General features: G+C 44.8%; 1 protein-coding gene across 3 annotated transcripts in view; it reads left to right on the plus strand.

The window, feature by feature from the left end:
• cntn5 (contactin 5) overlaps nt 1-19,638 on the plus strand; it is a 173,070-nt gene that overhangs the window by 83,987 nt on the left and 69,445 nt on the right. For all 3 annotated transcript variants that reach the window (XM_058387984.1, XM_058387983.1, XM_058387985.1), the window contains one exon: nt 5,084-5,179. In XM_058387984.1, coding sequence (XP_058243967.1) covers nt 5,084-5,179 — 96 coding nt within the window. The remainder of the gene's footprint in view (nt 1-5,083; nt 5,180-19,638) is intronic.

The raw sequence follows: 19,638 nt of genomic DNA on the forward strand, positions 1-19,638 counted from the left end.
ATTAAAATGTCTTTATTTTAGTGTGGAAGAGAAAACTGAAAGCCGCCACAGAGCTGTGGAAACGGTGTGAGACCTTCAGCTCCTGCGTTCGGTCAGCTCACAGCTCAGATGTGATGCATCTGCATAAACCCACTCAGCCTTACTCACTGTGTTTCACTCACTTCATTCACACACACACACACACACACACACACACATGCTGTCAGGTCACCAGGCACAAGTTAATGCTGGATCAATTAAAGTAAATACGGAACGCAAAAGAAGAAAATCACACATGTTCAGGAACAAGATCCGGCTCAAATTAAGCACTGTTCAATGAATAGTGTTCAGGAGTGTAGTGAATAGTGTTCAGGTTTAGTGAATAGTGTTCAGGAGTGTAGTGAATAGTGTTCAGGAGTGTAGTGAATAGTGTTCAGGTGTGTAGTGAATAGTGTTCAGGTGTGTAGTGAATAGTGTTCAGGTGTGTAGTGAATAGTGTTCAGGTGTGTAGTGTTCAGGTGTGTAGTGAATAGTGTTCAGGTGTGTAGTGTTCAGGAGTGTAGTGAATAGTGTTCAGGAGTGTAGTGAATAGTGTTCAGGTGTGTAGTGTTCAGGTGTGTAGTGAATAGTGTTCAGGAGTGTAGTGAATAGTGTTCAGGTGTGTAGTGAATAGTGTTCAGGTGTGTAGTGTTCAGGTGTGTAGTGAATAGTGTTCAGGTGTGTAGTCAATAGTGTTCAGGTGTGTAGTGAATAGTGTTCAGGAGTGTAGTGAATAGTGTTCAGGTGTGTAGTCAATAGTGTTCAGGTGTGTAGTGAATAGTGTTCAGGTGTGTAGTGAATAGTGTTCAGGTGTAGTGAATAGTGTTCAGGTGTGTAGTCAATAGTGTTCAGGTGTGTAGTGAATAGTGTTCAGGTGTGTAGTGAATAGTGTTCAGGAGTGTAGTGAATAGTGTTCAGGTGTGTAGTGAATAGTGTTCAGGTGTAGTGAATAGTGTTCAGGAGTGTAGTGAATAGTGTTCAGGTGTGTAGTGAATAGTGTTCAGGTGTGTAGTGAATAGTGTTCAGGAGTGTAGTGAATAGTGTTCAGGAGTGTAGTGAATAGTGTTCAGGTGTGTAGTGAATAGTGTTCAGGAGTGTAGTGAATAGTGTTCAGGTGTGTAGTGAATAGTGTTCAGGTGTGTAGTGAATAGTGTTCAGGAGTGTAGTGAATAGTGTTCAGGTGTAGTGAATAGTGTTCAGGTGTGTAGTGAATAGTGTTCAGGTGTAGTGAATAGTGTTCAGGTGTAGTGAATAGTGTTCAGGTGTGTAGTGAATAGTGTTCAGGAGTGTAGTGAATAGTGTTCAGGTGTGTAGTGAATAGTGTTCAGGTGTGTAGTGAATAGTGTTCAGGTGTGTAGTGAATAGTGTTCAGGTGTAGTGAATAGTGTTCAGGTGTAGTGAATAGTGTTCAGGTGTGTAGTGAATAGTGTTCAGGTGTGTAGTGAATAGTGTTCAGGTGTGTAGTGAATAGTGTTCAGGTGTGTAGTGAATAGTGTTCAGGAGCGTAGTCAATAGTGTTCAGGTGTAGTGAATAGTGTTCAGGTGTGTAGTGAATAGTGTTCAGGTGTAGTGAATAGTGTTCAGGAGTGTAGTGAATAGTGTTCAGGTGTGTAGTGAATAGTGTTCAGGTGTGTAGTGAATAGTGTTCAGGAGTGTAGTGAATAGTGTTCAGGTGTGTAGTGAATAATGTTCAGGAGTGTAGTGAATAGTGTTCAGGTTTAGTGAATAGTGTTCAGGAGTGTAGTGAATAGTGTTCAGGTGTGTAGTGAATAATGTTCAGGAGTGTAGTTAATAGTGTTCAGGTGTGTAGTGAATAGTGTTCAGGAGTGTAGTGAATAGTGTTCAGGTGTGTAGTGAATAATGTTCAGGAGTGTAGTTAATAGTGTTCAGGTGTGTAGTGAATAGTGTTCAGGAGTGTAGTGAATAGTGTTCAGGTGTGTAGTGAATAGTGTTCAGGTGTGTAGTGAATAGTGTTCAGGTGTAGTGAATAGTGTTCAGGTGTGTAGTGAATAGTGTTCAGGTGTGTAGTGAATAGTGTTCAGGTGTAGTGAATAGTGTTCAGGTGTAGTGAATAGTGTTCAGGTGTGTAGTGAATAGTGTTCAGGTGTGTAGTGAATAGTGTTCAGGTGTAGTGAATAGTGTTCAGGAGTGTAGTGAATAGTGTTCAGGTGTAGTGAATAGTGTTCAGGTGTGTAGTGAATAGTGTTCAGGTGTAGTGAATAGTGTTCAGGTGTGTAGTGAATAGTGTTCAGGAGTGTAGTGAATAGTGTTCAGGTGTGTAGTGAATAGTGTTCAGGAGTGTAGTGAATAGTGTTCAGGTGTGTAGTGAATAGTGTTCAGGAGTGTAGTGAATAGTGTTCAGGTGTGTAGTGAATAGTGTTCAGGAGTGTAGTGAATAGTGTTCAGGTGTGTAGTGAATAGTGTTCAGGTGTGTAGTGAATAGTGTTCAGGTGTGTAGTGAATAGTGTTCAGGTTTAGTGAATAGTGTTCAGGAGTGTAGTGAATAATGTTCAGGTGTGTAGTGAATAGTGTTCAGGTGTAGTGAATAGTGTTCAGGAGTGTAGTGAATAATGTTCAGGTGTGTAGTGAATAGTGTTCAGGTGTGTAGTGAATAGTGTTCAGGTGTAGTGAATAGTGTTCAGGAGTGTAGTGAATAGTGTTCAGGTGTGTAGTGAATAGTGTTCAGGTGTGTAGTGAATAGTGTTCAGGAGTGTAGTGAATAGTGTTCAGGTGTGTAGTGAATAGTGTTCAGGAGTGTAGTGAATAGTGTTCAGGTGTGTAGTGTTCAGGTGTGTAGTGAATAGTGTTCAGGAGTGTAGTGAATAGTGTTCAGGTGTGTAGTGTTCAGGTGTGTAGTGAATAGTGTTCAGGAGTGTAGTGAATAGTGTTCAGGTGTAGTGAATAGTGTTCAGGTTTGTAGTGAATAGTGTTCAGGAGTGTAGTGAATAGTGTTCAGGTGTGTAGTGAATAGTGTTCAGGTTTAGTGAATAGTGTTCAGGTGTGTAGTGAATAGTGTTCAGGAGTGTAGTGAATAGTGTTCAGGTGTGTAGTGAATAGTGTTCAGGAGTGTTGTGAATAGTGTTCAGGTGTGTAGTGAATAGTGTTCAGGTGTGTAGTGAATAGTGTTCAGGTGTAGTGAATAGTGTTCAGGAGTGTAGTGAATAGTGTTCAGGTGTAGTGAATAGTGTTCAGGTGTGTAGTGTTCAGGTGTGTAGTGAATAGTGTTCAGGTGTAGTGAATAGTGTTCAGGTTTGTAGTGAATAGTGTTCAGGAGTGTAGTGAATAGTGTTCAGGTGTGTAGTGAATAGTGTTCAGGTGTGTAGTGAATAGTGTTCAGGAGTGTAGTGAATAGTGTTCAGGTGTGTAGTGAATAGTGTTCAGGAGTGTAGTGAATAGTGTTCAGGAGTGTAGTGAATAGTGTTCAGGTGTGTAGTGAATAGTGTTCAGGTGTGTAGTGAATAGTGTTCAGGAGTGTAGTGAATAGTGTTCAGGAGTGTAGTGAATAGTGTTCAGGTGTGTAGTGAATAGTGTTCAGGAGTGTAGTGAATAGTGTTCAGGAGTGTAGTGAATAGTGTTCAGGTTTGTAGTGAATAGTGTTCAGGAGTGTAGTGAATAGTGTTCAGGTGTGTAGTGAATAGTGTTCAGGTTTGTAGTGAATAGTGTTCAGGAGTGTAGTGAATAGTGTTCAGGTGTGTAGTGAATAGTGTTCAGGAGTGTAGTGAATAGTGTTCAGGTGTGTAGTGAATAGTGTTCAGGTGTTTAACCCTCCCTCTTCCATGTGAACACCTGGAGTGTGTTTACTCAGACCTGACCTGTATAAACCCAGTACTGACCAGTGGGAGCTGATGCTGATGGACTGGGAGAGTTTCATCCCCAATCTGAAGTGTTTCTGTCTGTAACACTGACCCTGTATTTTATCTGATTACTGAAGAAGGAGCTGCTTTCTCTGTAGATTAGATAAGAGGATGTAGATCAAATCTAATCACCATCATTCCTAATGCATTTACATGTGAGAAGTGTACCCAGGTTCAGCTGAGGGACATAACTGCTGCTCTCGTACTGATCAGACAGACAGATAAACATCGACCAATCACGTGATGAGTCTGTGAGTCAGTAAGTGAGGTCAGTACACTGCTGTTCAAATCAAACTAAAGAATATTTAAATAGATCTGCTGCAGTGACCTCAAAAAAATCTAACATCAGTGACCAATAACCAGTCCTCATATTATAAATCTCTCTCTAGAATAAACTGGACAATACCCACTATCTAATAAACAATTAGATAGGTACAAAATTAACTATAATAATAATAATAATAATAATAATGTGTGTGTGTGTATGTGTGTGTGTGTGTTTGTGTGTGTGTGTATAGACTCGATGTTATATGTTCCAAATTTGGGTTTTGTGTGAACTCTGTGATTACTCCATATTTTATCAGTATCCTGATTCTTGCACTTTAGCTTGTCCCAAAAAATTGTTGAAAAAAAACTCAAGATTAGACACCAGTTTATCAACCTAAAGAAACGAGAACAAACACAAAACAAAAACATTTTAATTTTAATTCAAAATGAGTGATTTTTTTTCAGTGGTTAGTGACCACTGTACAACAAACTATCTTCAAGACAGAGAAAGACAGAGAAAGACAGAGAAAGAGAGAGAGAGAGAGAGAGAGAGAGAAAGAGAGAGAGAGAGAGATGTTTAATCACATCATTACTGAATAATGATGCAAATTTCTGATGAAAAAAATGAAAATGTTCTTAATTTCCTGAAAATTCCTGAGCTAGTATTTGGAGAACTCTCATGGTATTAATGGCATTGGGTGAGTTGAGGTGCTTTAAATACCACTCAGTCTTCACTGGAGGTCAGCTTTCGAACCCGGTTCCCCTCGGAGCTGAGCTGCTGCTGAGGACACGAGCAGTAAATCTGAGCAGGTTTCTGGCAGCATCACATTCTCCCATACACAGCACTCGCCCTTTAATCTGCAGGTCAGCTTCATCCTCTGAACCACAGCCAGTCACTCTAACACTGTGTGTGTGTGTGTGTGTGTGTGTGTGTGTGTTCACAGATCTCACTGCTTTCAGCGGGCGAGCGAGAGGAGGCGTGTCCGTCAGAGAAGGTCAGGGAGTAGTGCTGATGTGTATGCCTCCTCCCCATTCCCCCGGTAAGCTGTCTGTCTCACTCTCTGTCCAAACTGCCTTACTGTCTGTCTCACTCTCTCTGTCCAAACTGCCTTACTGTCTGTCTCACTCTCTCTGTCCAAACTGCCTTACTGTCTGTCTCACTCTCTCTGTCCAAACTGCCTTACTGTCTGTCTCACTCTCTCTGTCCAAACTGCCTTACTGTCTGTCTCACTCTCTCTGTTCAAATCGTCTCACTGTCTGTCTCAGTCTCTCTGTTCAAATCGTCTCACTGTCTGTCTCAGTCTCTCTGTTCAAATCGTCTCACTGTCTGTCTCACTCTCAGTCCAAATTGTCTTACTGTCTCTCACTCTCTCTGTCCAAACTGTCTTACTGTCTTCCCTACAACTTTTTTCTCTGATCTCTGTGCAATAATTCCCAATTTCTGTTTGTTTATTAACATTTGTAAAGAATACAGCACAACTCCAGACTGATGGAGATCATCCACCGAAAGTCCCTGCGTGGGACAGTGCTAGAATTCACAGCAACAGGAACAAATAATTATGTAATCATTTACTTGTAAACAACTGCCATCTTTTTATTGTTATTGCTTACACAATCACACTCTTGTTATCGTCACTCTTTTTATTATTTATTATTATTCCGATTTCCTCGGTGCACTACTGGTCCTAAATGGTAATAGCTAGAAATATGGTTCCAACGCTAAAATATTGCTCATGTTGTGCTTAAGTGTGCTATTACTTTTCATGCTGATAAGTATTATAGTTTATTTTATATTAATTTTTAAATACATTTTTCACAGACTTTACTTCCTGGTTTCTATACGGCTAGCTGTGATGTCAGCTAGAGGTTTTTCTATTTTAAGGTCTTATTGTCTTTAAACTGTTTCTACAGCTTGAATTCTAACTCTTACAGCCACATAATCTACCTTAAACTTTAACTATGCTTCACTTCCTGGGTTTCGTACGGACATTCAAGCATAGCGCACACACTAGTTTGTTTAGACTTCATATTTTAACTGTGATTTTAGTTTGTATTTATTATTTGAGAATGTTTTTCAATCGTTTAAGCAACATATCACTTTGCTTTTCGCAATCACACACATTTTCTTCTGGAAATGCAACATTCTAGTTATTAATATTACTGTATTTATTTATTGTTGTTTTGTTTAGATTCATGGCATAAAATCCCAATTAAATCCATTTCAGTTCCATGTTGTAAGACTGCGTGGGAAGGCATTGTGTTTTGTTGTGATTGTAGCGTGATGAGTGAGTGATGAGGTCAGCGCTGTGTTCAGGTCACTCCTGAGCAGGTTAATGCTGATGGAGTGCTGAGGAACAGCGTTATCATTATTGGAGGGAAATAAGAAAAATAGTCCTGTTGAATCCACTCTCCTTACAGCATGTGCGCTGTAAATCTTCGACCCTGTGCTGACACGCTTTCATCAACGTCCCCGTCTGTAAGACATATTTATGTTTGTCAGGTCGTGTGGGTGAGGCTTTCTCCCCGAGTGCAGTCTTCTGCTCAGGATGTCGTCCTATCTTCATCAGCTGCTAGTTTATTACGCTGTCTCTCCTAACACTAAAGTGTGATGGATTCTCAGAGTCTGGAGGAGAATGTGTGTTTTGTGTCACAGTATCTGTGGTCGCATCAAAATGCTTAGAGCAGAGAGATGATATGTGCCATCAGCAGTAACTAACATTCAACTAGAGGAGCTCCCAGGTTTGCTTGTTAACTGATCCAACTCCATCCGGTCGAAAGAACACGCAGGAGTGAAGCTTCAGCGTCATGGACTCAAATTTACTGGATCATTAGGAATGAAACAGATTCTCACACAGACAATTATCTCCCACAGCAGGGAATCTCTGCTTCTGCACGAGCATATCTCAAACTCTCCGTCTAATATTCGTCTGTAATGGATCATCACATGTGCAGCTTCTTGTTCTTCTGTTTGACCTTAAATCATCTGCAGCTCTGTTATCATGATCACCACTTTCAGGATCATCTGCTCCACCGCTGCACATCACATGACCAAAACTTAGAGCTGAACATCTTTCTGCCTGTGAAGGTGAAAGCTTTCAAAATGATGGAGGTTTTCTTTTGTCACTAAATAAAAAAGAAAGAAACGAATGAATAAAACCCTGATTATTATTTTTTAATGAAAGCTAGGTCATTTTAAAAGTTTCTTTAAATATTTAACAATGAACATTAATCAAAGCTACAAACTGAAAATATCAATATTCATTTATCTCTAGAGAGAGAGACAGTTGAGGTGTGATCAGGTTTCATGGGGTGTGGTGATTGTGTGTTGAGGTGTGATGAGGTGTGTTGAGGTGTGAGGAGGTGTGTTGAGGTGTGATGAGGTGTGGTGATTGTGTTGAGGTGTGGTGATTGTGTGTTGAGGTGTGGTGAGGTGTGTTGAGGTGTGGTGATTGTGTGTTGAGGTGTGGTGAGGTGTGTTGAGGTGTGGTGATTGTGTGTTGAGGTGTGTTGAGGTGTGAGGAGGTGTGTTGAGGTGTGGTGATTGTGTGTTGAGGTGTGATGAGGTGTGTTGAGGTGTGGTGAGGTGTGTTGAGGTGTGGTGATTGTGTGTTGAGGTGTGATGAGGTGTGTTGAGGTGTGAGGAGGTGTGTTGAGGTGTGGTGATTGTGTGTTGAGGTGTGATGAGGTGTGTTGAGGTCTGATGAGGTGTAATGGGGTATGTTGAGGGGTTATCAGGTGTGTAGAGGTGTGATGAGGTGTTATCAGGTGTGTTGAGGTGTGATGAGGTGTTATCAGGTGTGTTGAGGTGTTTTGAGGTGTTATCAGGTGTGTTGAGGTGTTATCAGGTGTGATGAGGTGTGATGAGGTGTTATCAGGTGTGTTGAGGTGTTTTGAGGTGTTATCAGGTGTGTTGAGGTGTTATCAGGTGTGATGAGGTGTGATGAGGTATTATCAGGTGTGTTGAGGTGTTATCAGGTGTGATGAGGTGTGATGAGGTGTTATCAGGTGTGTTGAGGTGTGATGAGGTGTTATCAGGTGTGTTGAGGTGTTTTGAGGTGTTATCAAGTGTGTTGAGGTGTTATCAGGTGTGTTGAGGTGTTTTGAGGTGTTATCATGTGTGATGAGGTGTGATGAGGTGTTATCAGGTGTGTTGAGGTATTATCAGGTGTGGTGAGGTGTCATGAGGTGTGATGAGGTATAATTAGGTGTGTTGAGGTGTTATCAGGTGTGTTGAGGTATTATCATGTGTGTAGAGGTGTGATGAGGTGTGTTGAGGTGTGGTGAGATGTGATGAGGTGTGGTGATTGTGTGTTGAGGTGTTATCAGGTGTGTTGAGGTGTTATCAGGTGTGATGAGGTGTTATCAGGTGTGTTGAGGTATTATCAGGTGTGTAGAGGTGTGGTGAGGTGTGATGAGGTGTGTTGAGGTGTGTTGAGGTGTTTTGAGGTGTTATCAAGTGTGTTGAGGTGTTATCAGGTGTGATGAGGTGTTATCAGGTGTGTTGAGGTATTATCAGGTGTGTAGAGGTGTGATGAGGTGTGATGAGGTGTGGTGAAGTGTGTTGAGGTGTGATGAGGTGTGTTGAGGTGTGATGAGGTGTGGTGAGGTGTTATCAGGTGTGTTGAGGTGTTTTGAGGTGTTATCAAGTGTGTTGAGGTGTTATCAGGTGTGTAGAGGTGTGATGAGGTGTGTTGAGGTGTGATGAGGTGTAATGGGGTATGTTGAGGTGTTATCAGGTGTGTTGAGGTATTATCAGGTGTGTAGAGGTGTGATGAGGTGTTATCAGGTGTGTTGAGGTATTATCAGGTGTGTAGAGGTGTGATGAGGTGTGTTGAGGTGTGATGAGGTGTAATGGGGTATGTTGAGGTGTTATCAGGTGTGTTGAGGTATTATCAGGTGTGATGAGGTGTGATGAGGTGTTATCAGGTGTGTTGAGGTGTTATCAGGTGTGATGAGGTGTTATCAAGTGTGTTGAGGTGTTATCAGGTGTGATGAGGTGTGATGAGGTGTGTTGAGGTGTGATGAGGTGTTATCAGGTGTGTTGAGGTATTATCAGGTGTGGTGAGGTGTCATGAGGTGTGATGAGGTATAATTAGGTGTGTTGAGGTGTTATCAGGTGTGTTGAGGTATTATCATGTGTGTAGAGGTGTGATGAGGTGTGTTGAGGTGTGGTGAGATGTGATGAGGTGTGGTGATTGTGTGTTGAGGTGTTATCAGGTGTGTTGAGGTGTTATCAGGTGTGTAGAGGTGTTATCAGGTGTGATGAGGTGTTTTGAGGTGTTATCAAGTGTGTTGAGGTGTTATCAGGTGTGATGAGGTGTTATCAGGTGTGTTGAGGTATTATCAGGTGTGTAGAGGTGTGATGAGGTGTGATGAGGTGTGGTGAAGTGTGTTGAGGTGTGATGAGGTGTGTTGAGGTGTGATGAGGTGTGGTGAGGTGTTATCAGGTGTGTTGAGGTGTTTTGAGGTGTTATCAAGTGTGTTGAGGTGTTATCAGGTGTGTAGAGGTGTGATGAGGTGTGTTGAGGTGTGATGAGGTGTAATGGGGTATGTTGAGGTGTTATCAGGTGTGTTGAGGTATTATCAGGTGTGTAGAGGTGTGATGAGGTGTTATCAGGTGTGTTGAGGTATTATCAGGTGTGTAGAGGTGTGATGAGGTGTGTTGAGGTGTGATGAGGTGTAATGGGGTATGTTGAGGTGTTATCAGGTGTGTTGAGGTATTATCAGGTGTGATGAGGTGTGATGAGGTGTTATCAGGTGTGTTGAGGTGTTATCAGGTGTGATGAGGTGTTATCAAGTGTGTTGAGGTGTTATCAGGTGTGATGAGGTGTGATGAGGTGTGTTGAGGTGTGATGAGGTGTTATCAGGTGTGTTGAGGTATTATCAGGTGTGGTGAGGTGTCATGAGGTGTGATGAGGTATAATTAGGTGTGTTGAGGTGTTATCAGGTGTGTTGAGGTATTATCATGTGTGTAGAGGTGTGATGAGGTGTGTTGAGGTGTGGTGAGATGTGATGAGGTGTGGTGATTGTGTGTTGAGGTGTTATCAGGTGTGTTGAGGTGTTATCAGGTGTGTAGAGGTGTTATCAGGTGTGTTGAGGTATTATCAGTGTGTGAGGTGTAGAGGTGTGTTGAGGTGTGATGAGGTGTAGTGAGATGTGGTGAGGTGTATTGAGGTGTGATGAGGTGTAATGAGGGTGCTGAGGTGTTATCAGGTGTGTTGAGGTATTATCAGGTGTGTAGAGGTGTGATGAGGTGTTTGAGGTGTTATCAGGTGTGATGAGGTGTTATCAAGTGTGTTGAGGTGTTATCAGGTGTGATGAGGTGTGATGAGGTGTGTTGAGGTGTGATGAGGTGTTATCAGGTGTGTTGAGGTATTATCAGGTGTGGTGAGGTGTCATGAGGTGTGATGAGGTATAATTAGGTGTGTTGAGGTGTTATCAGGTGTGTTGAGGTATTATCATGTGTGTAGAGGTGTGATGAGGTGTGTTGAGGTGTGGTGAGATGTGATGAGGTGTGGTGATTGTGTGTTGAGGTGTTATCAGGTGTGTTGAGGTGTTATCAGGTGTGTAGAGGTGTTATCAGGTGTGATGAGGTGTTATCAGGTGTGTTGAGGTGTGTTGAGGTGTGATGAGGTGTAGTGAGATGTGGTGAGGTGTATTGAGGTGTGATGAGGTGTAATGAGGGGTGCTGAGGTGTTATCAGGTGTGTTGAGGTGTTTTGAGGTGTTATCAAGTGTGTTGAGGTGTTATCAGGTGTGATGAGGTGTTATCAGGTGTGTTGAGGTATTATCAGGTGTGTAGAGGTGTGGTGAGGTGTGATGAGGTGTGTTGAGGTGTGATGAGGTGTAATGAGGTGTTATCAGGTGTGTTGAGGTGTTATCAGGTGTGATGAGGTGTTATCAAGTGTGTTGAGGTGTTATCAGGTGTGTTGAGGTGTTTTGAGGTGTTATCAGGTGTGTTGAGGTGTTATCAGGTGTGTAGAGGTGTTATCAGGTGTGATGAGGTGTTATCAGGTGTGTTGAGGTATTATCAGGTGTGTAGAGGTGTGTTGAGGTGTGATGAGGTGTAGTGAGATGTGGTGAGGTGTATTGAGGTGTGATGAGGTGTAATGAGGGGTGCTGAGGTGTTATCAGGTGTGTTGAGGTGTTATCAGGTGTGTTGAGGTGTTATCAGGTGTGATGAGGTGTTATCAGGTGTGTTGAGGTATTATCAGGTGTGTAGAGGTGTGGTGAGGTGTGATGAGGTGTGTTGAGGTGTGTTGAGGTGTTTTGAGGTGTTATCAAGTGTGTTGAGGTGTTATCAGGTGTGATGAGGTGTTATCAGGTGTGTTGAGGTATTATCAGGTGTGTAGAGGTGTGATGAGGTGTGATGAGGTGTGGTGAAGTGTGTTGAGGTGTGATGAGGTGTGATGAGGTGTGGTGAGGTGTTATCAGGTGTGTTGAGGTGTTTTGAGGTGTTATCAAGTGTGTTGAGGTGTTATCAGGTGTGTAGAGGTGTGATGAGGTGTGTTGAGGTGTGATGAGGTGTAATGGGGTATGTTGAGGTGTTATCAGGTGTGTTGAGGTATTATCAGGTGTGTAGAGGTGTGATGAGGTGTTATCAGGTGTGTTGAGGTATTATCAGGTGTGTAGAGGTGTGATGAGGTGTGTTGAGGTGTGATGAGGTGTAATGGGGTATGTTGAGGTGTTATCAGGTGTGTTGAGGTATTATCAGGTGTGATGAGGTGTGATGAGGTGTTATCAGGTGTGTTGAGGTGTTATCAGGTGTGATGAGGTGTGATGAGGTGTGTTGAGGTGTGATGAGGTGTTATCAGGTGTGTTGAGGTATTATCAGGTGTGGTGAGGTGTCATGAGGTGTGATGAGGTATAATTAGGTGTGTTGAGGTGTTATCAGGTGTGTTGAGGTATTATCATGTGTGTAGAGGTGTGATGAGGTGTGTTGAGGTGTGGTGAGATGTGATGAGGTGTGGTGATTGTGTGTTGAGGTGTTATCAGGTGTGTTGAGGTGTTATCAGGTGTGTAGAGGTGTTATCAGGTGTGATGAGGTGTTATCAGGTGTGTTGAGGTATTATCAGGTGTGTAGAGGTGTGTTGAGGTGTGATGAGGTGTAGTGAGATGTGGTGAGGTGTATTGAGGTGTGATGAGGTGTAATGAGGGGTGCTGAGGTGTTATCAGGTGTGTTGAGGTGTTTTGAGGTGTTATCAAGTGTGTTGAGGTGTTATCAGGTGTGATGAGGTGTTATCAGGTGTGTTGAGGTATTATCAGGTGTGTAGAGGTGTGGTGAGGTGTGATGAGGTGTGTTGAGGTGTGATGAGGTGTAATGAGGTGTTATCAGGTGTGTTGAGGTGTTATCAGGTGTGATGAGGTGTTATCAAGTGTGTTGAGGTGTTATCAGGTGTGTTGAGGTGTTTTGAGGTGTTATCATGTGTGATGAGGTGTGATGAGGTATTATCAGGTGTGGTGTGGTGTCATGAGGTGTGATGAGGTATAATTAGGTGTGTTGAGGTGTTATCAGGTGTGTTGAGGTATTATCATGTGTGTAGAGGTGTGATGAGGTGTGTTGAGGTGTGGTGAGATGTGATGAGGTGTGGTGATTGTGTGTTGAGGTGTTATCAGGTGTGTTGAGGTGTTATCAGGTGTGTAGAGGTGTTATCAGGTGTGTAGAGGTGTTATCAGGTGTGATGAGGTGTTATCAGGTGTGTTGAGGTATTATCAGGTGTGTAGAGGTGTGTTGAGGTGTGATGAGGTGTAGTGAGATGTGGTGAGGTGTATTGAGGTGTGATGAGGTGTAATGAGGGGTGCTGAGGTGTTATCAGGTGTGATGAGGTGTTATCAGGTGTGTTGAGGTGTTATCAGGTGTGTTGAGGTGTTATCAGGTGTGTAGAGGTGTTATCAGGTGTGTAGAGGTGTTATCAGGTGTGATGAGGTGTTATCAGGTGTGTTGAGGTATTATCAGGTGTGTAGAGGTGTGTTGAGGTGTGATGAGGTGTAGTGAGATGTGGTGAGGTGTATTGAGGTGTGATGAGGTGTAATGAGGGGTGCTGAGGTGTTATCAGGTGTGTTGAGGTGTTTTGAGGTGTTATCAAGTGTGTTGAGGTGTTATCAGGTGTGTTGAGGTATTATCAGGTGTGTAGAGGTGTGGTGAGGTGTGATGAGGTGTGTTGAGGTGTGATGAGGTGTAATGAGGTGTTATCAAGTGTGTTGAGGTATTATCAGGTGTGTAGAGGTGTGATGAGGTGTGGTGAAGTGTGTTGAGGTGTGTTGAGGTGTGATGAGGTGTGATGAGGTGTGTTGTGGTGTTATCAGGTGTGATGAGGTGTTATCAGGTGTGTTGAGGTATTATCAGGTGTGTAGAGGTGTGTTGAGGTGTTTTGAGGTGTTATCAAGTGTGTTGAGGTGTTATCAGGTGTGTTGAGGTGTTTTGAGATGTTATCAGGTGTGTCGAGGTATTATCAGGTGTGGTGAGGTGTCATGAGGTGTGATGAGGTATAATGAGGTGTGTTGAGGTGTTATCAGGTGTGTTGAGGTATTATCAGGTGTGTAGAGGTGTGTTGAGGTGTGATGAGGTGTGTTGAGGTGTGATGAGGTGTGGTGAGGTGTGGTGAGGTGTGATGAGGTGCGGTGAGGTGCGGTGAGGTGTGTTGAGGTGTGATGAGGTGTGGTGAGGTGTGGTGAGGTGTGATGAGGTGTGGTGAGGTGTGTTGAGGTGTGATGAGGTGTGGTGAGGTGTGATGAGGTGTGTTGAGGTGTTTTGAGGTATTATCAGGTGTGTTGAGGTGTGATGAGGTGTTATCAGGTGTGTTGAGGTATTATCAGGTGTGGTGAGGTGTCATGAGGTGTGATGAGGTATAATTAGGTGTGTTGAGGTGTTATCAGGTGTGTTGAGGTGTTATCAGGTGTGATGAGGTGTTATCAGGTGTGTTGAGGTGTTATCAGGTGTGTAGAGGTGTTATCAGGTGTGATGAGGTGTTATCAGGTGTGTTGAGGTATTATCAGGTGTGTAGAGGTGTGTTGAGGTGTGATGAGGTGTAGTGAGATGTGGTGAGGTGTATTGAGGTGTGATGAGGTGTAATGAGGGGTGCTGAGGTGTTATCAGGTGTGTTGAGGTGTTTTGAGGTGTTATCAAGTGTGTTGAGGTGTTATCAGGTGTGATGAGGTGTTATCAGGTGTGTTGAGGTATTATCAGGTGTGTAGAGGTGTGGTGAGGTGTGATGAGGTGTGTTGAGGTGTGTTGAGGTGTTTTGAGGTGTTATCAAGTGTGTTGAGGTGTTATCAGGTGTGATGAGGTGTTATCAGGTGTGTTGAGGTATTATCAGGTGTGTAGAGGTGTGATGAGGTGTGATGAGGTGTGGTGAAGTGTGTTGAGGTGTGTTGAGGTGTGATGAGGTGTGTTGAGGTGTGATGAGGTGTGGTGAGGTGTGGTGAGGTGTGTTGAGTTGTGATGATGTGTTGAGGTGTGATGAGGTGTGTTGAGGTGTGATGAGGTGTGGTGAGGTGTTATCAGGTGTGTTGAGGTGTGATGAGGTGTGGTGAGGTGTGTTGAGTTGTGATGATGTGTTGAGGTGTGATGAGGTGTGTTGAGGTGTGATGAGGTGTGGTGAGGTGTGTTGAGGTGTGTTGGGGTGTGATGAGGTGTGGCGAGGTGTGTTGAGGTGTGGTGAGGTGTGTTGGGGTGTGGTGAGGTGTGATGGGGTGTGTTGGGGTGTGATCAGGTGTGCTGGGGTGTGGTGAGGTGTCGTGAGGTGTGATGAGTTGTGGTGAGGTGTGGTGAGGTGTGATGAGGTGTTCTGGGGTGTGGTGAGGTATCGTGAGGTGTGTTGGGGTGTGTTGAGGTGTGATGGGGTGTGATGGGGTGTGGTGAGGTGTGCTGGGGTGTGGTGAGGTGTGGTGAGGTGTGATGAGTTGTGGTGAGGTGTGGTGAGGTGTGTTGAGGTGTTCTGGGGTGTGGTGAGGTGTCGTGAGGTGTGATGGGGTGTGATGGGGTGTGGTGAGGTGTGATGAGGTATTATCAGGTGTGGTGAGGTGTGTTGAGGTGTGATGAGGTATTATCAGGTGTGGTGAGGTGTCATGAGGTGTGATGAGGTATAATGAGGTGTGTTGAGGTGTTATCAGGTGTGTTGAGGTATTATCAGGTGTGTTGAGGTGTGATGAGGTGTGATGAGGTGTGTTGTGGTGTTATCAGGTGTGATGAGGTGTTATCAGGTGTGTTGAGGTATTATCAGGTGTGTAGAGGTGTGTTGAGGTGTTTTGAGGTGTTATCAAGTGTGTTGAGGTGTTATCAGGTGTGTTGAGGTGTTTTGAGATGTTATCAGGTGTGTCGAGGTATTATCAGGTGTGGTGAGGTGTCATGAGGTGTGATGAGGTATAATGAGGTGTGTTGAGGTGTTATCAGGTGTGTTGAGGTATTATCAGGTGTGATGAGGTGTGTTGAGGTGTGATGAGGTGTGTTGAGGTGTGGTGAGGTGTGTTGAGGTGTGATGAGGTGTGATGAGGTGTGGTGAGGTGTGGTGAGGTGTGGTGAGGTGTGATGAGGTGTGATGAGGTGTGGTGAGGTGTGGTGAGGTGTGGTGAGGTGTGGTGAGGTGTGTTGAGGTGTTCTGGGGTGTGGTGAGGTGTCGTGAGGTGTGTTGGGGTGTGTTGAGGTGTGATGGGGTGTGATGGGGTGTGGTGAGGTGTGATGAGGTATTATCAGGTGTGGTGAGGTGTGTTGAGGTGTCATGAGGTATGATGAGGTATAATGAGGTGTGTTGAGGTGTTATCAGGTGTGTTGAGGTATTATCATGTGTGTAGAGGTGTGATGAGGTGTGTTGAGGTGTGGTGAGATGTGTTGAGGTGTTATCAGGTGTGTTGAGGTGTTATCAGGTGTGTAGAGGTGTGTTGAGGTGTGATGAGGTGTAGTGAGATGTGGTGAGGTGTATTGAGGTGTGATGAGGTGTAATGAGGGGTGCTGAGGTGTTATCAGGTGTGTTGAGGTGTTTTGAGGTGTTATCAAGTGTGTTGAGGTGTTATCAGGTGTGATGAGGTGTTATCAGGTGTGTTGAGGTATTATCAGGTGTGTAGAGGTGTGATGAGGTGTGATGAGGTGTGGTGAAGTGTGTTGAGGTGTGTTGAGGTGTGATGAGGTGTGTTGAGGTGTGATGAGGTGTGGTGAGGTGTGGTGAGGTGTGTTGAGTTGTGATGATGTGTTGAGGTGTGATGAGGTGTGTTGAGGTGTGATGAGGTGTGGTGAGGTGTGTTGAGGTGTGATGAGGTGTGTTGGGGTGTGATGAGGTGTGGTGAGGTGTGTTGAGGTGTGATGATGTGTTGAGGTGTGATGAGGTGTGGTGAGGTGTGTTGAGGTGTGTTGGGGTGTGATGAGGTGTGGCGAGGTGTGTTGAGGTGTGGTGAGGTGTGTTGGGGTGTGGTGAGGTGTGATGGGGTGTGTTGGGGTGTGATGAGGTGTGCTGGGGTGTGGTGAGGTGTCGTGAGCTGTGATGAGTTGTGGTGAGGTGTGGTGAGGTGTGTTGAGGTGTTCTGGGGTGTGGTGAGGTGTCGTGAGGTGTGTTGGGGTGTGTTGAGGTGTGATGGGGTGTGTTGGGGTGTGATGAGGTGTGCTGGGGTGTGGTGAGGTGTGGTGAGGTGTGATGAGTTGTGGTGAGGTGTGGTGAGGTGTGTTGAGGTGTTCTGGGGTGTGGTGAGGTGTCGTGAGGTGTGATGGGGTGTGATGGGGTGTGGTGAGGTGTGATGAGGTATTATCAGGTGTGGTGAGGTGTGTTGAGGTGTGATGAGGTATTATCAGGTGTGGTGAGGTGTCATGAGGTGTGATGAGGTATAATGAGGTGTGTTGAGGTGTTATCAGGTGTGTTGAGGTATTATCAGGTGTGTTGAGGTGTGATGAGGTGTGATGAGGTGTGTTGTGGTGTTATCAGGTGTGATGAGGTGTTATCAGGTGTGTTGAGGTATTATCAGGTGTGTAGAGGTGTGTTGAGGTGTTTTGAGGTGTTATCAAGTGTGTTGAGGTGTTATCAGGTGTGTTGAGGTGTTTTGAGATGTTATCAGGTGTGTCGAGGTATTATCAGGTGTGGTGAGGTGTCATGAGGTGTGATGAGGTATAATGAGGTGTGTTGAGGTGTTATCAGGTGTGTTGAGGTATTATCAGGTGTGATGAGGTGTGTTGAGGTGTGATGAGGTGTGTTGAGGTGTGATGAGGTGTGGTGAGGTGTGGTGAGGTGTGATGAGGTGTGGTGAGGTGTGGTGAGGTGTGATGAGGTGTGGTGAGGTGTGATGAGGTGTGGTGAGGTGTGATGAGGTGTGGTGAGGTGTGATGAGGTGTGGTGAGGTGTGGTGAGGTGTGTTGAGGTGTTCCGGGGTGTGGTGAGGTGTCGTGAGGTGTGTTGGGGTGTGTTGAGGTGTGATGGGGTGTGATGGGGTGTGGTGAGGTGTGATGAGGTATTATCAGGTGTGGTGAGGTGTGTTGAGGTGTCATGAGGTGTGATGAGGTATAATGAGGTGTGTTGAGGTGTTATCAGGTGTGTTGAGGTATTATCATGTGTGTAGAGGTGTGATGAGGTGTGTTGAGGTGTGGTGAGATGTGTTGAGGTGTTATCAGGTGTGTTGAGGTGTTATCAGGTGTGATGAGGTGTTATCAGGTGTGTAGAGGTGTGTTGAGGTGTTTTGAGGTGTTATCAATGTGTTGAGGTGTTATCAGGTGTGTTGCTGTGTTTTGGGGTGTTATCAGGTGTGATGAGGTGTGATGAGGTGTTATCAGGTGTTTCGAGGTATTATCAGGTGTGGTGAGGTGTCATGAGGTGTGATGAGGTATAATGAGGTGTGTTGAGGTGTTATCAGGTGTGTTGAGGTATTATCAGGTGTGTAGAGGTGTGTTGATGTGTGATGAGGTGTGGTGAGGTGTGATGAGGTGTGGTGAGGTGTGGTGAGGTGTGATGAGGTGTGGTGAGGTGTGGTGAGGTGTGTTGAGGTGTGATGAGGTGTGGTGAGGTGTGATGAGGTGTGGTGAGGTGTGATGAGGTGTGGTGAGGTGTGATGAGGTGTGGTGAGGTGTGGTGAGGTGTGATGAGGTGTGTTGAGGTGTGATGAGGTGTGGTGAGGTGTGATGAGGTGTGTTGAGGTGTTTTGAGGTATTATCAGGTGTGATGAGGTGTGATGAGGTGTTATCAGGTGTGTTGAGGTATTATCAGGTGTGGTGAGGTGTCATGAGGTGTGATGAGGTATAATTAGGTGTGTTGAGGTGTTATCAGGTGTGTTGAGGTGTTATCAGGTGTGATGAGGTGTTATCAGGTGTGTTGAGGTGTTATCAGGTGTGTAGAGGTGTTATCAGGTGTGATGAGGTGTTATCAGGTGTGTTGAGGTATTATCAGGTGTGTAGAGGTGTGTTGAGGTGTGATGAGGTGTAGTGAGATGTGGTGAGGTGTATTGAGGTGTGATGAGGTGTAATGAGGGGTGCTGAGGTGTTATCAGGTGTGTTGAGGTGTTTTGAGGTGTTATCAGGTGTGATGAGGTGTTATCAGGTGTGTTGAGGTATTATCAGGTGTGATGAGGTGTGTTGAGGTGTGATGAGGTGTGATGAGGTGTAATGAGGTGTTATCAAGTGTGTTGTGGTATTATCAGGTGTGTAGAGGTGTGATGAGGTGTGATGAGGTGTGGTGAAGTGTGTTGAGGTGTGTAGAGGTGTGATGAGGTGTGTTGGGGTGTGATGAGGTGTGATGAGGTGTGCTGGGGTGTGGTGAGGTGTCGTGAGGTGTGATGAGTTGTGGTGAGGTGTTCTGGGGTGTGGCGAGGTGTCGTGAGGTGTGTTAGGGTGTGTTGAGGTGTGATGGGGTGTGTTGGGGTGTGATGAGGTGTGGTGAGGTGTGTTGAGGTGTGATGATGTGTTGAGGTGTGATGAGGTGTGGTGAGGTGTGTTGAGGTGTGTTGGGGTGTGACGAGGTGTGGCGAGGTGTGTTGAGGTGTGGTGAGGTGTGTTGGGGTGTGGTGAGGTGTGATGGGGTGTGTTGGGGTGTGATGAGTTGTGGTGAGGTGTCGTGAGGTGTGATGAGTTGTGGTGAGGTGTGGTGAGGTGTGGTGAGGTGTGTTGAGGTGTTCTGGGGTGTGGTGATGTGTCGTGAGGTGTGTTGGGGTGTGTTGAGGTGTGACGGGGTGTGATGGGGTTTGGTGAGGTGTGATGAGGTATTATCAGGTGTGGTGAGGTGTGTTGAGGTGTCATGAGGTGTGATGAGGTATAATGAGGTGTGTTGAGGTGTTATCAGGTGTGTTGAGGTATTATCATGTGTGTAGAGGTGTGATGAGGTGTGTTGAGGTGTGGTGAGATGTGTTGAGGTGTTATCAGTTGTGATGAGGTGTTATCAGGTGTGTTGAGGTATTATCAGGTGTGTAGAGGTGTGTTGAGGTGTTTTGAGGTGTTATGAAGTGTGTTGAGGTGTTATCAGGTGTGTTGAGGTGTTTTGAGGTGTTATCAGGTGTGATGAGGTGTGATGAGGTGTTATCAGGTGTGTCGAGGTATT

Source organism: Hemibagrus wyckioides, linkage group LG04 (assembly GCF_019097595.1).
Source record: "Hemibagrus wyckioides isolate EC202008001 linkage group LG04, SWU_Hwy_1.0, whole genome shotgun sequence".
Classification (NCBI taxonomy): domain Eukaryota; kingdom Metazoa; phylum Chordata; class Actinopteri; order Siluriformes; family Bagridae; genus Hemibagrus; species Hemibagrus wyckioides.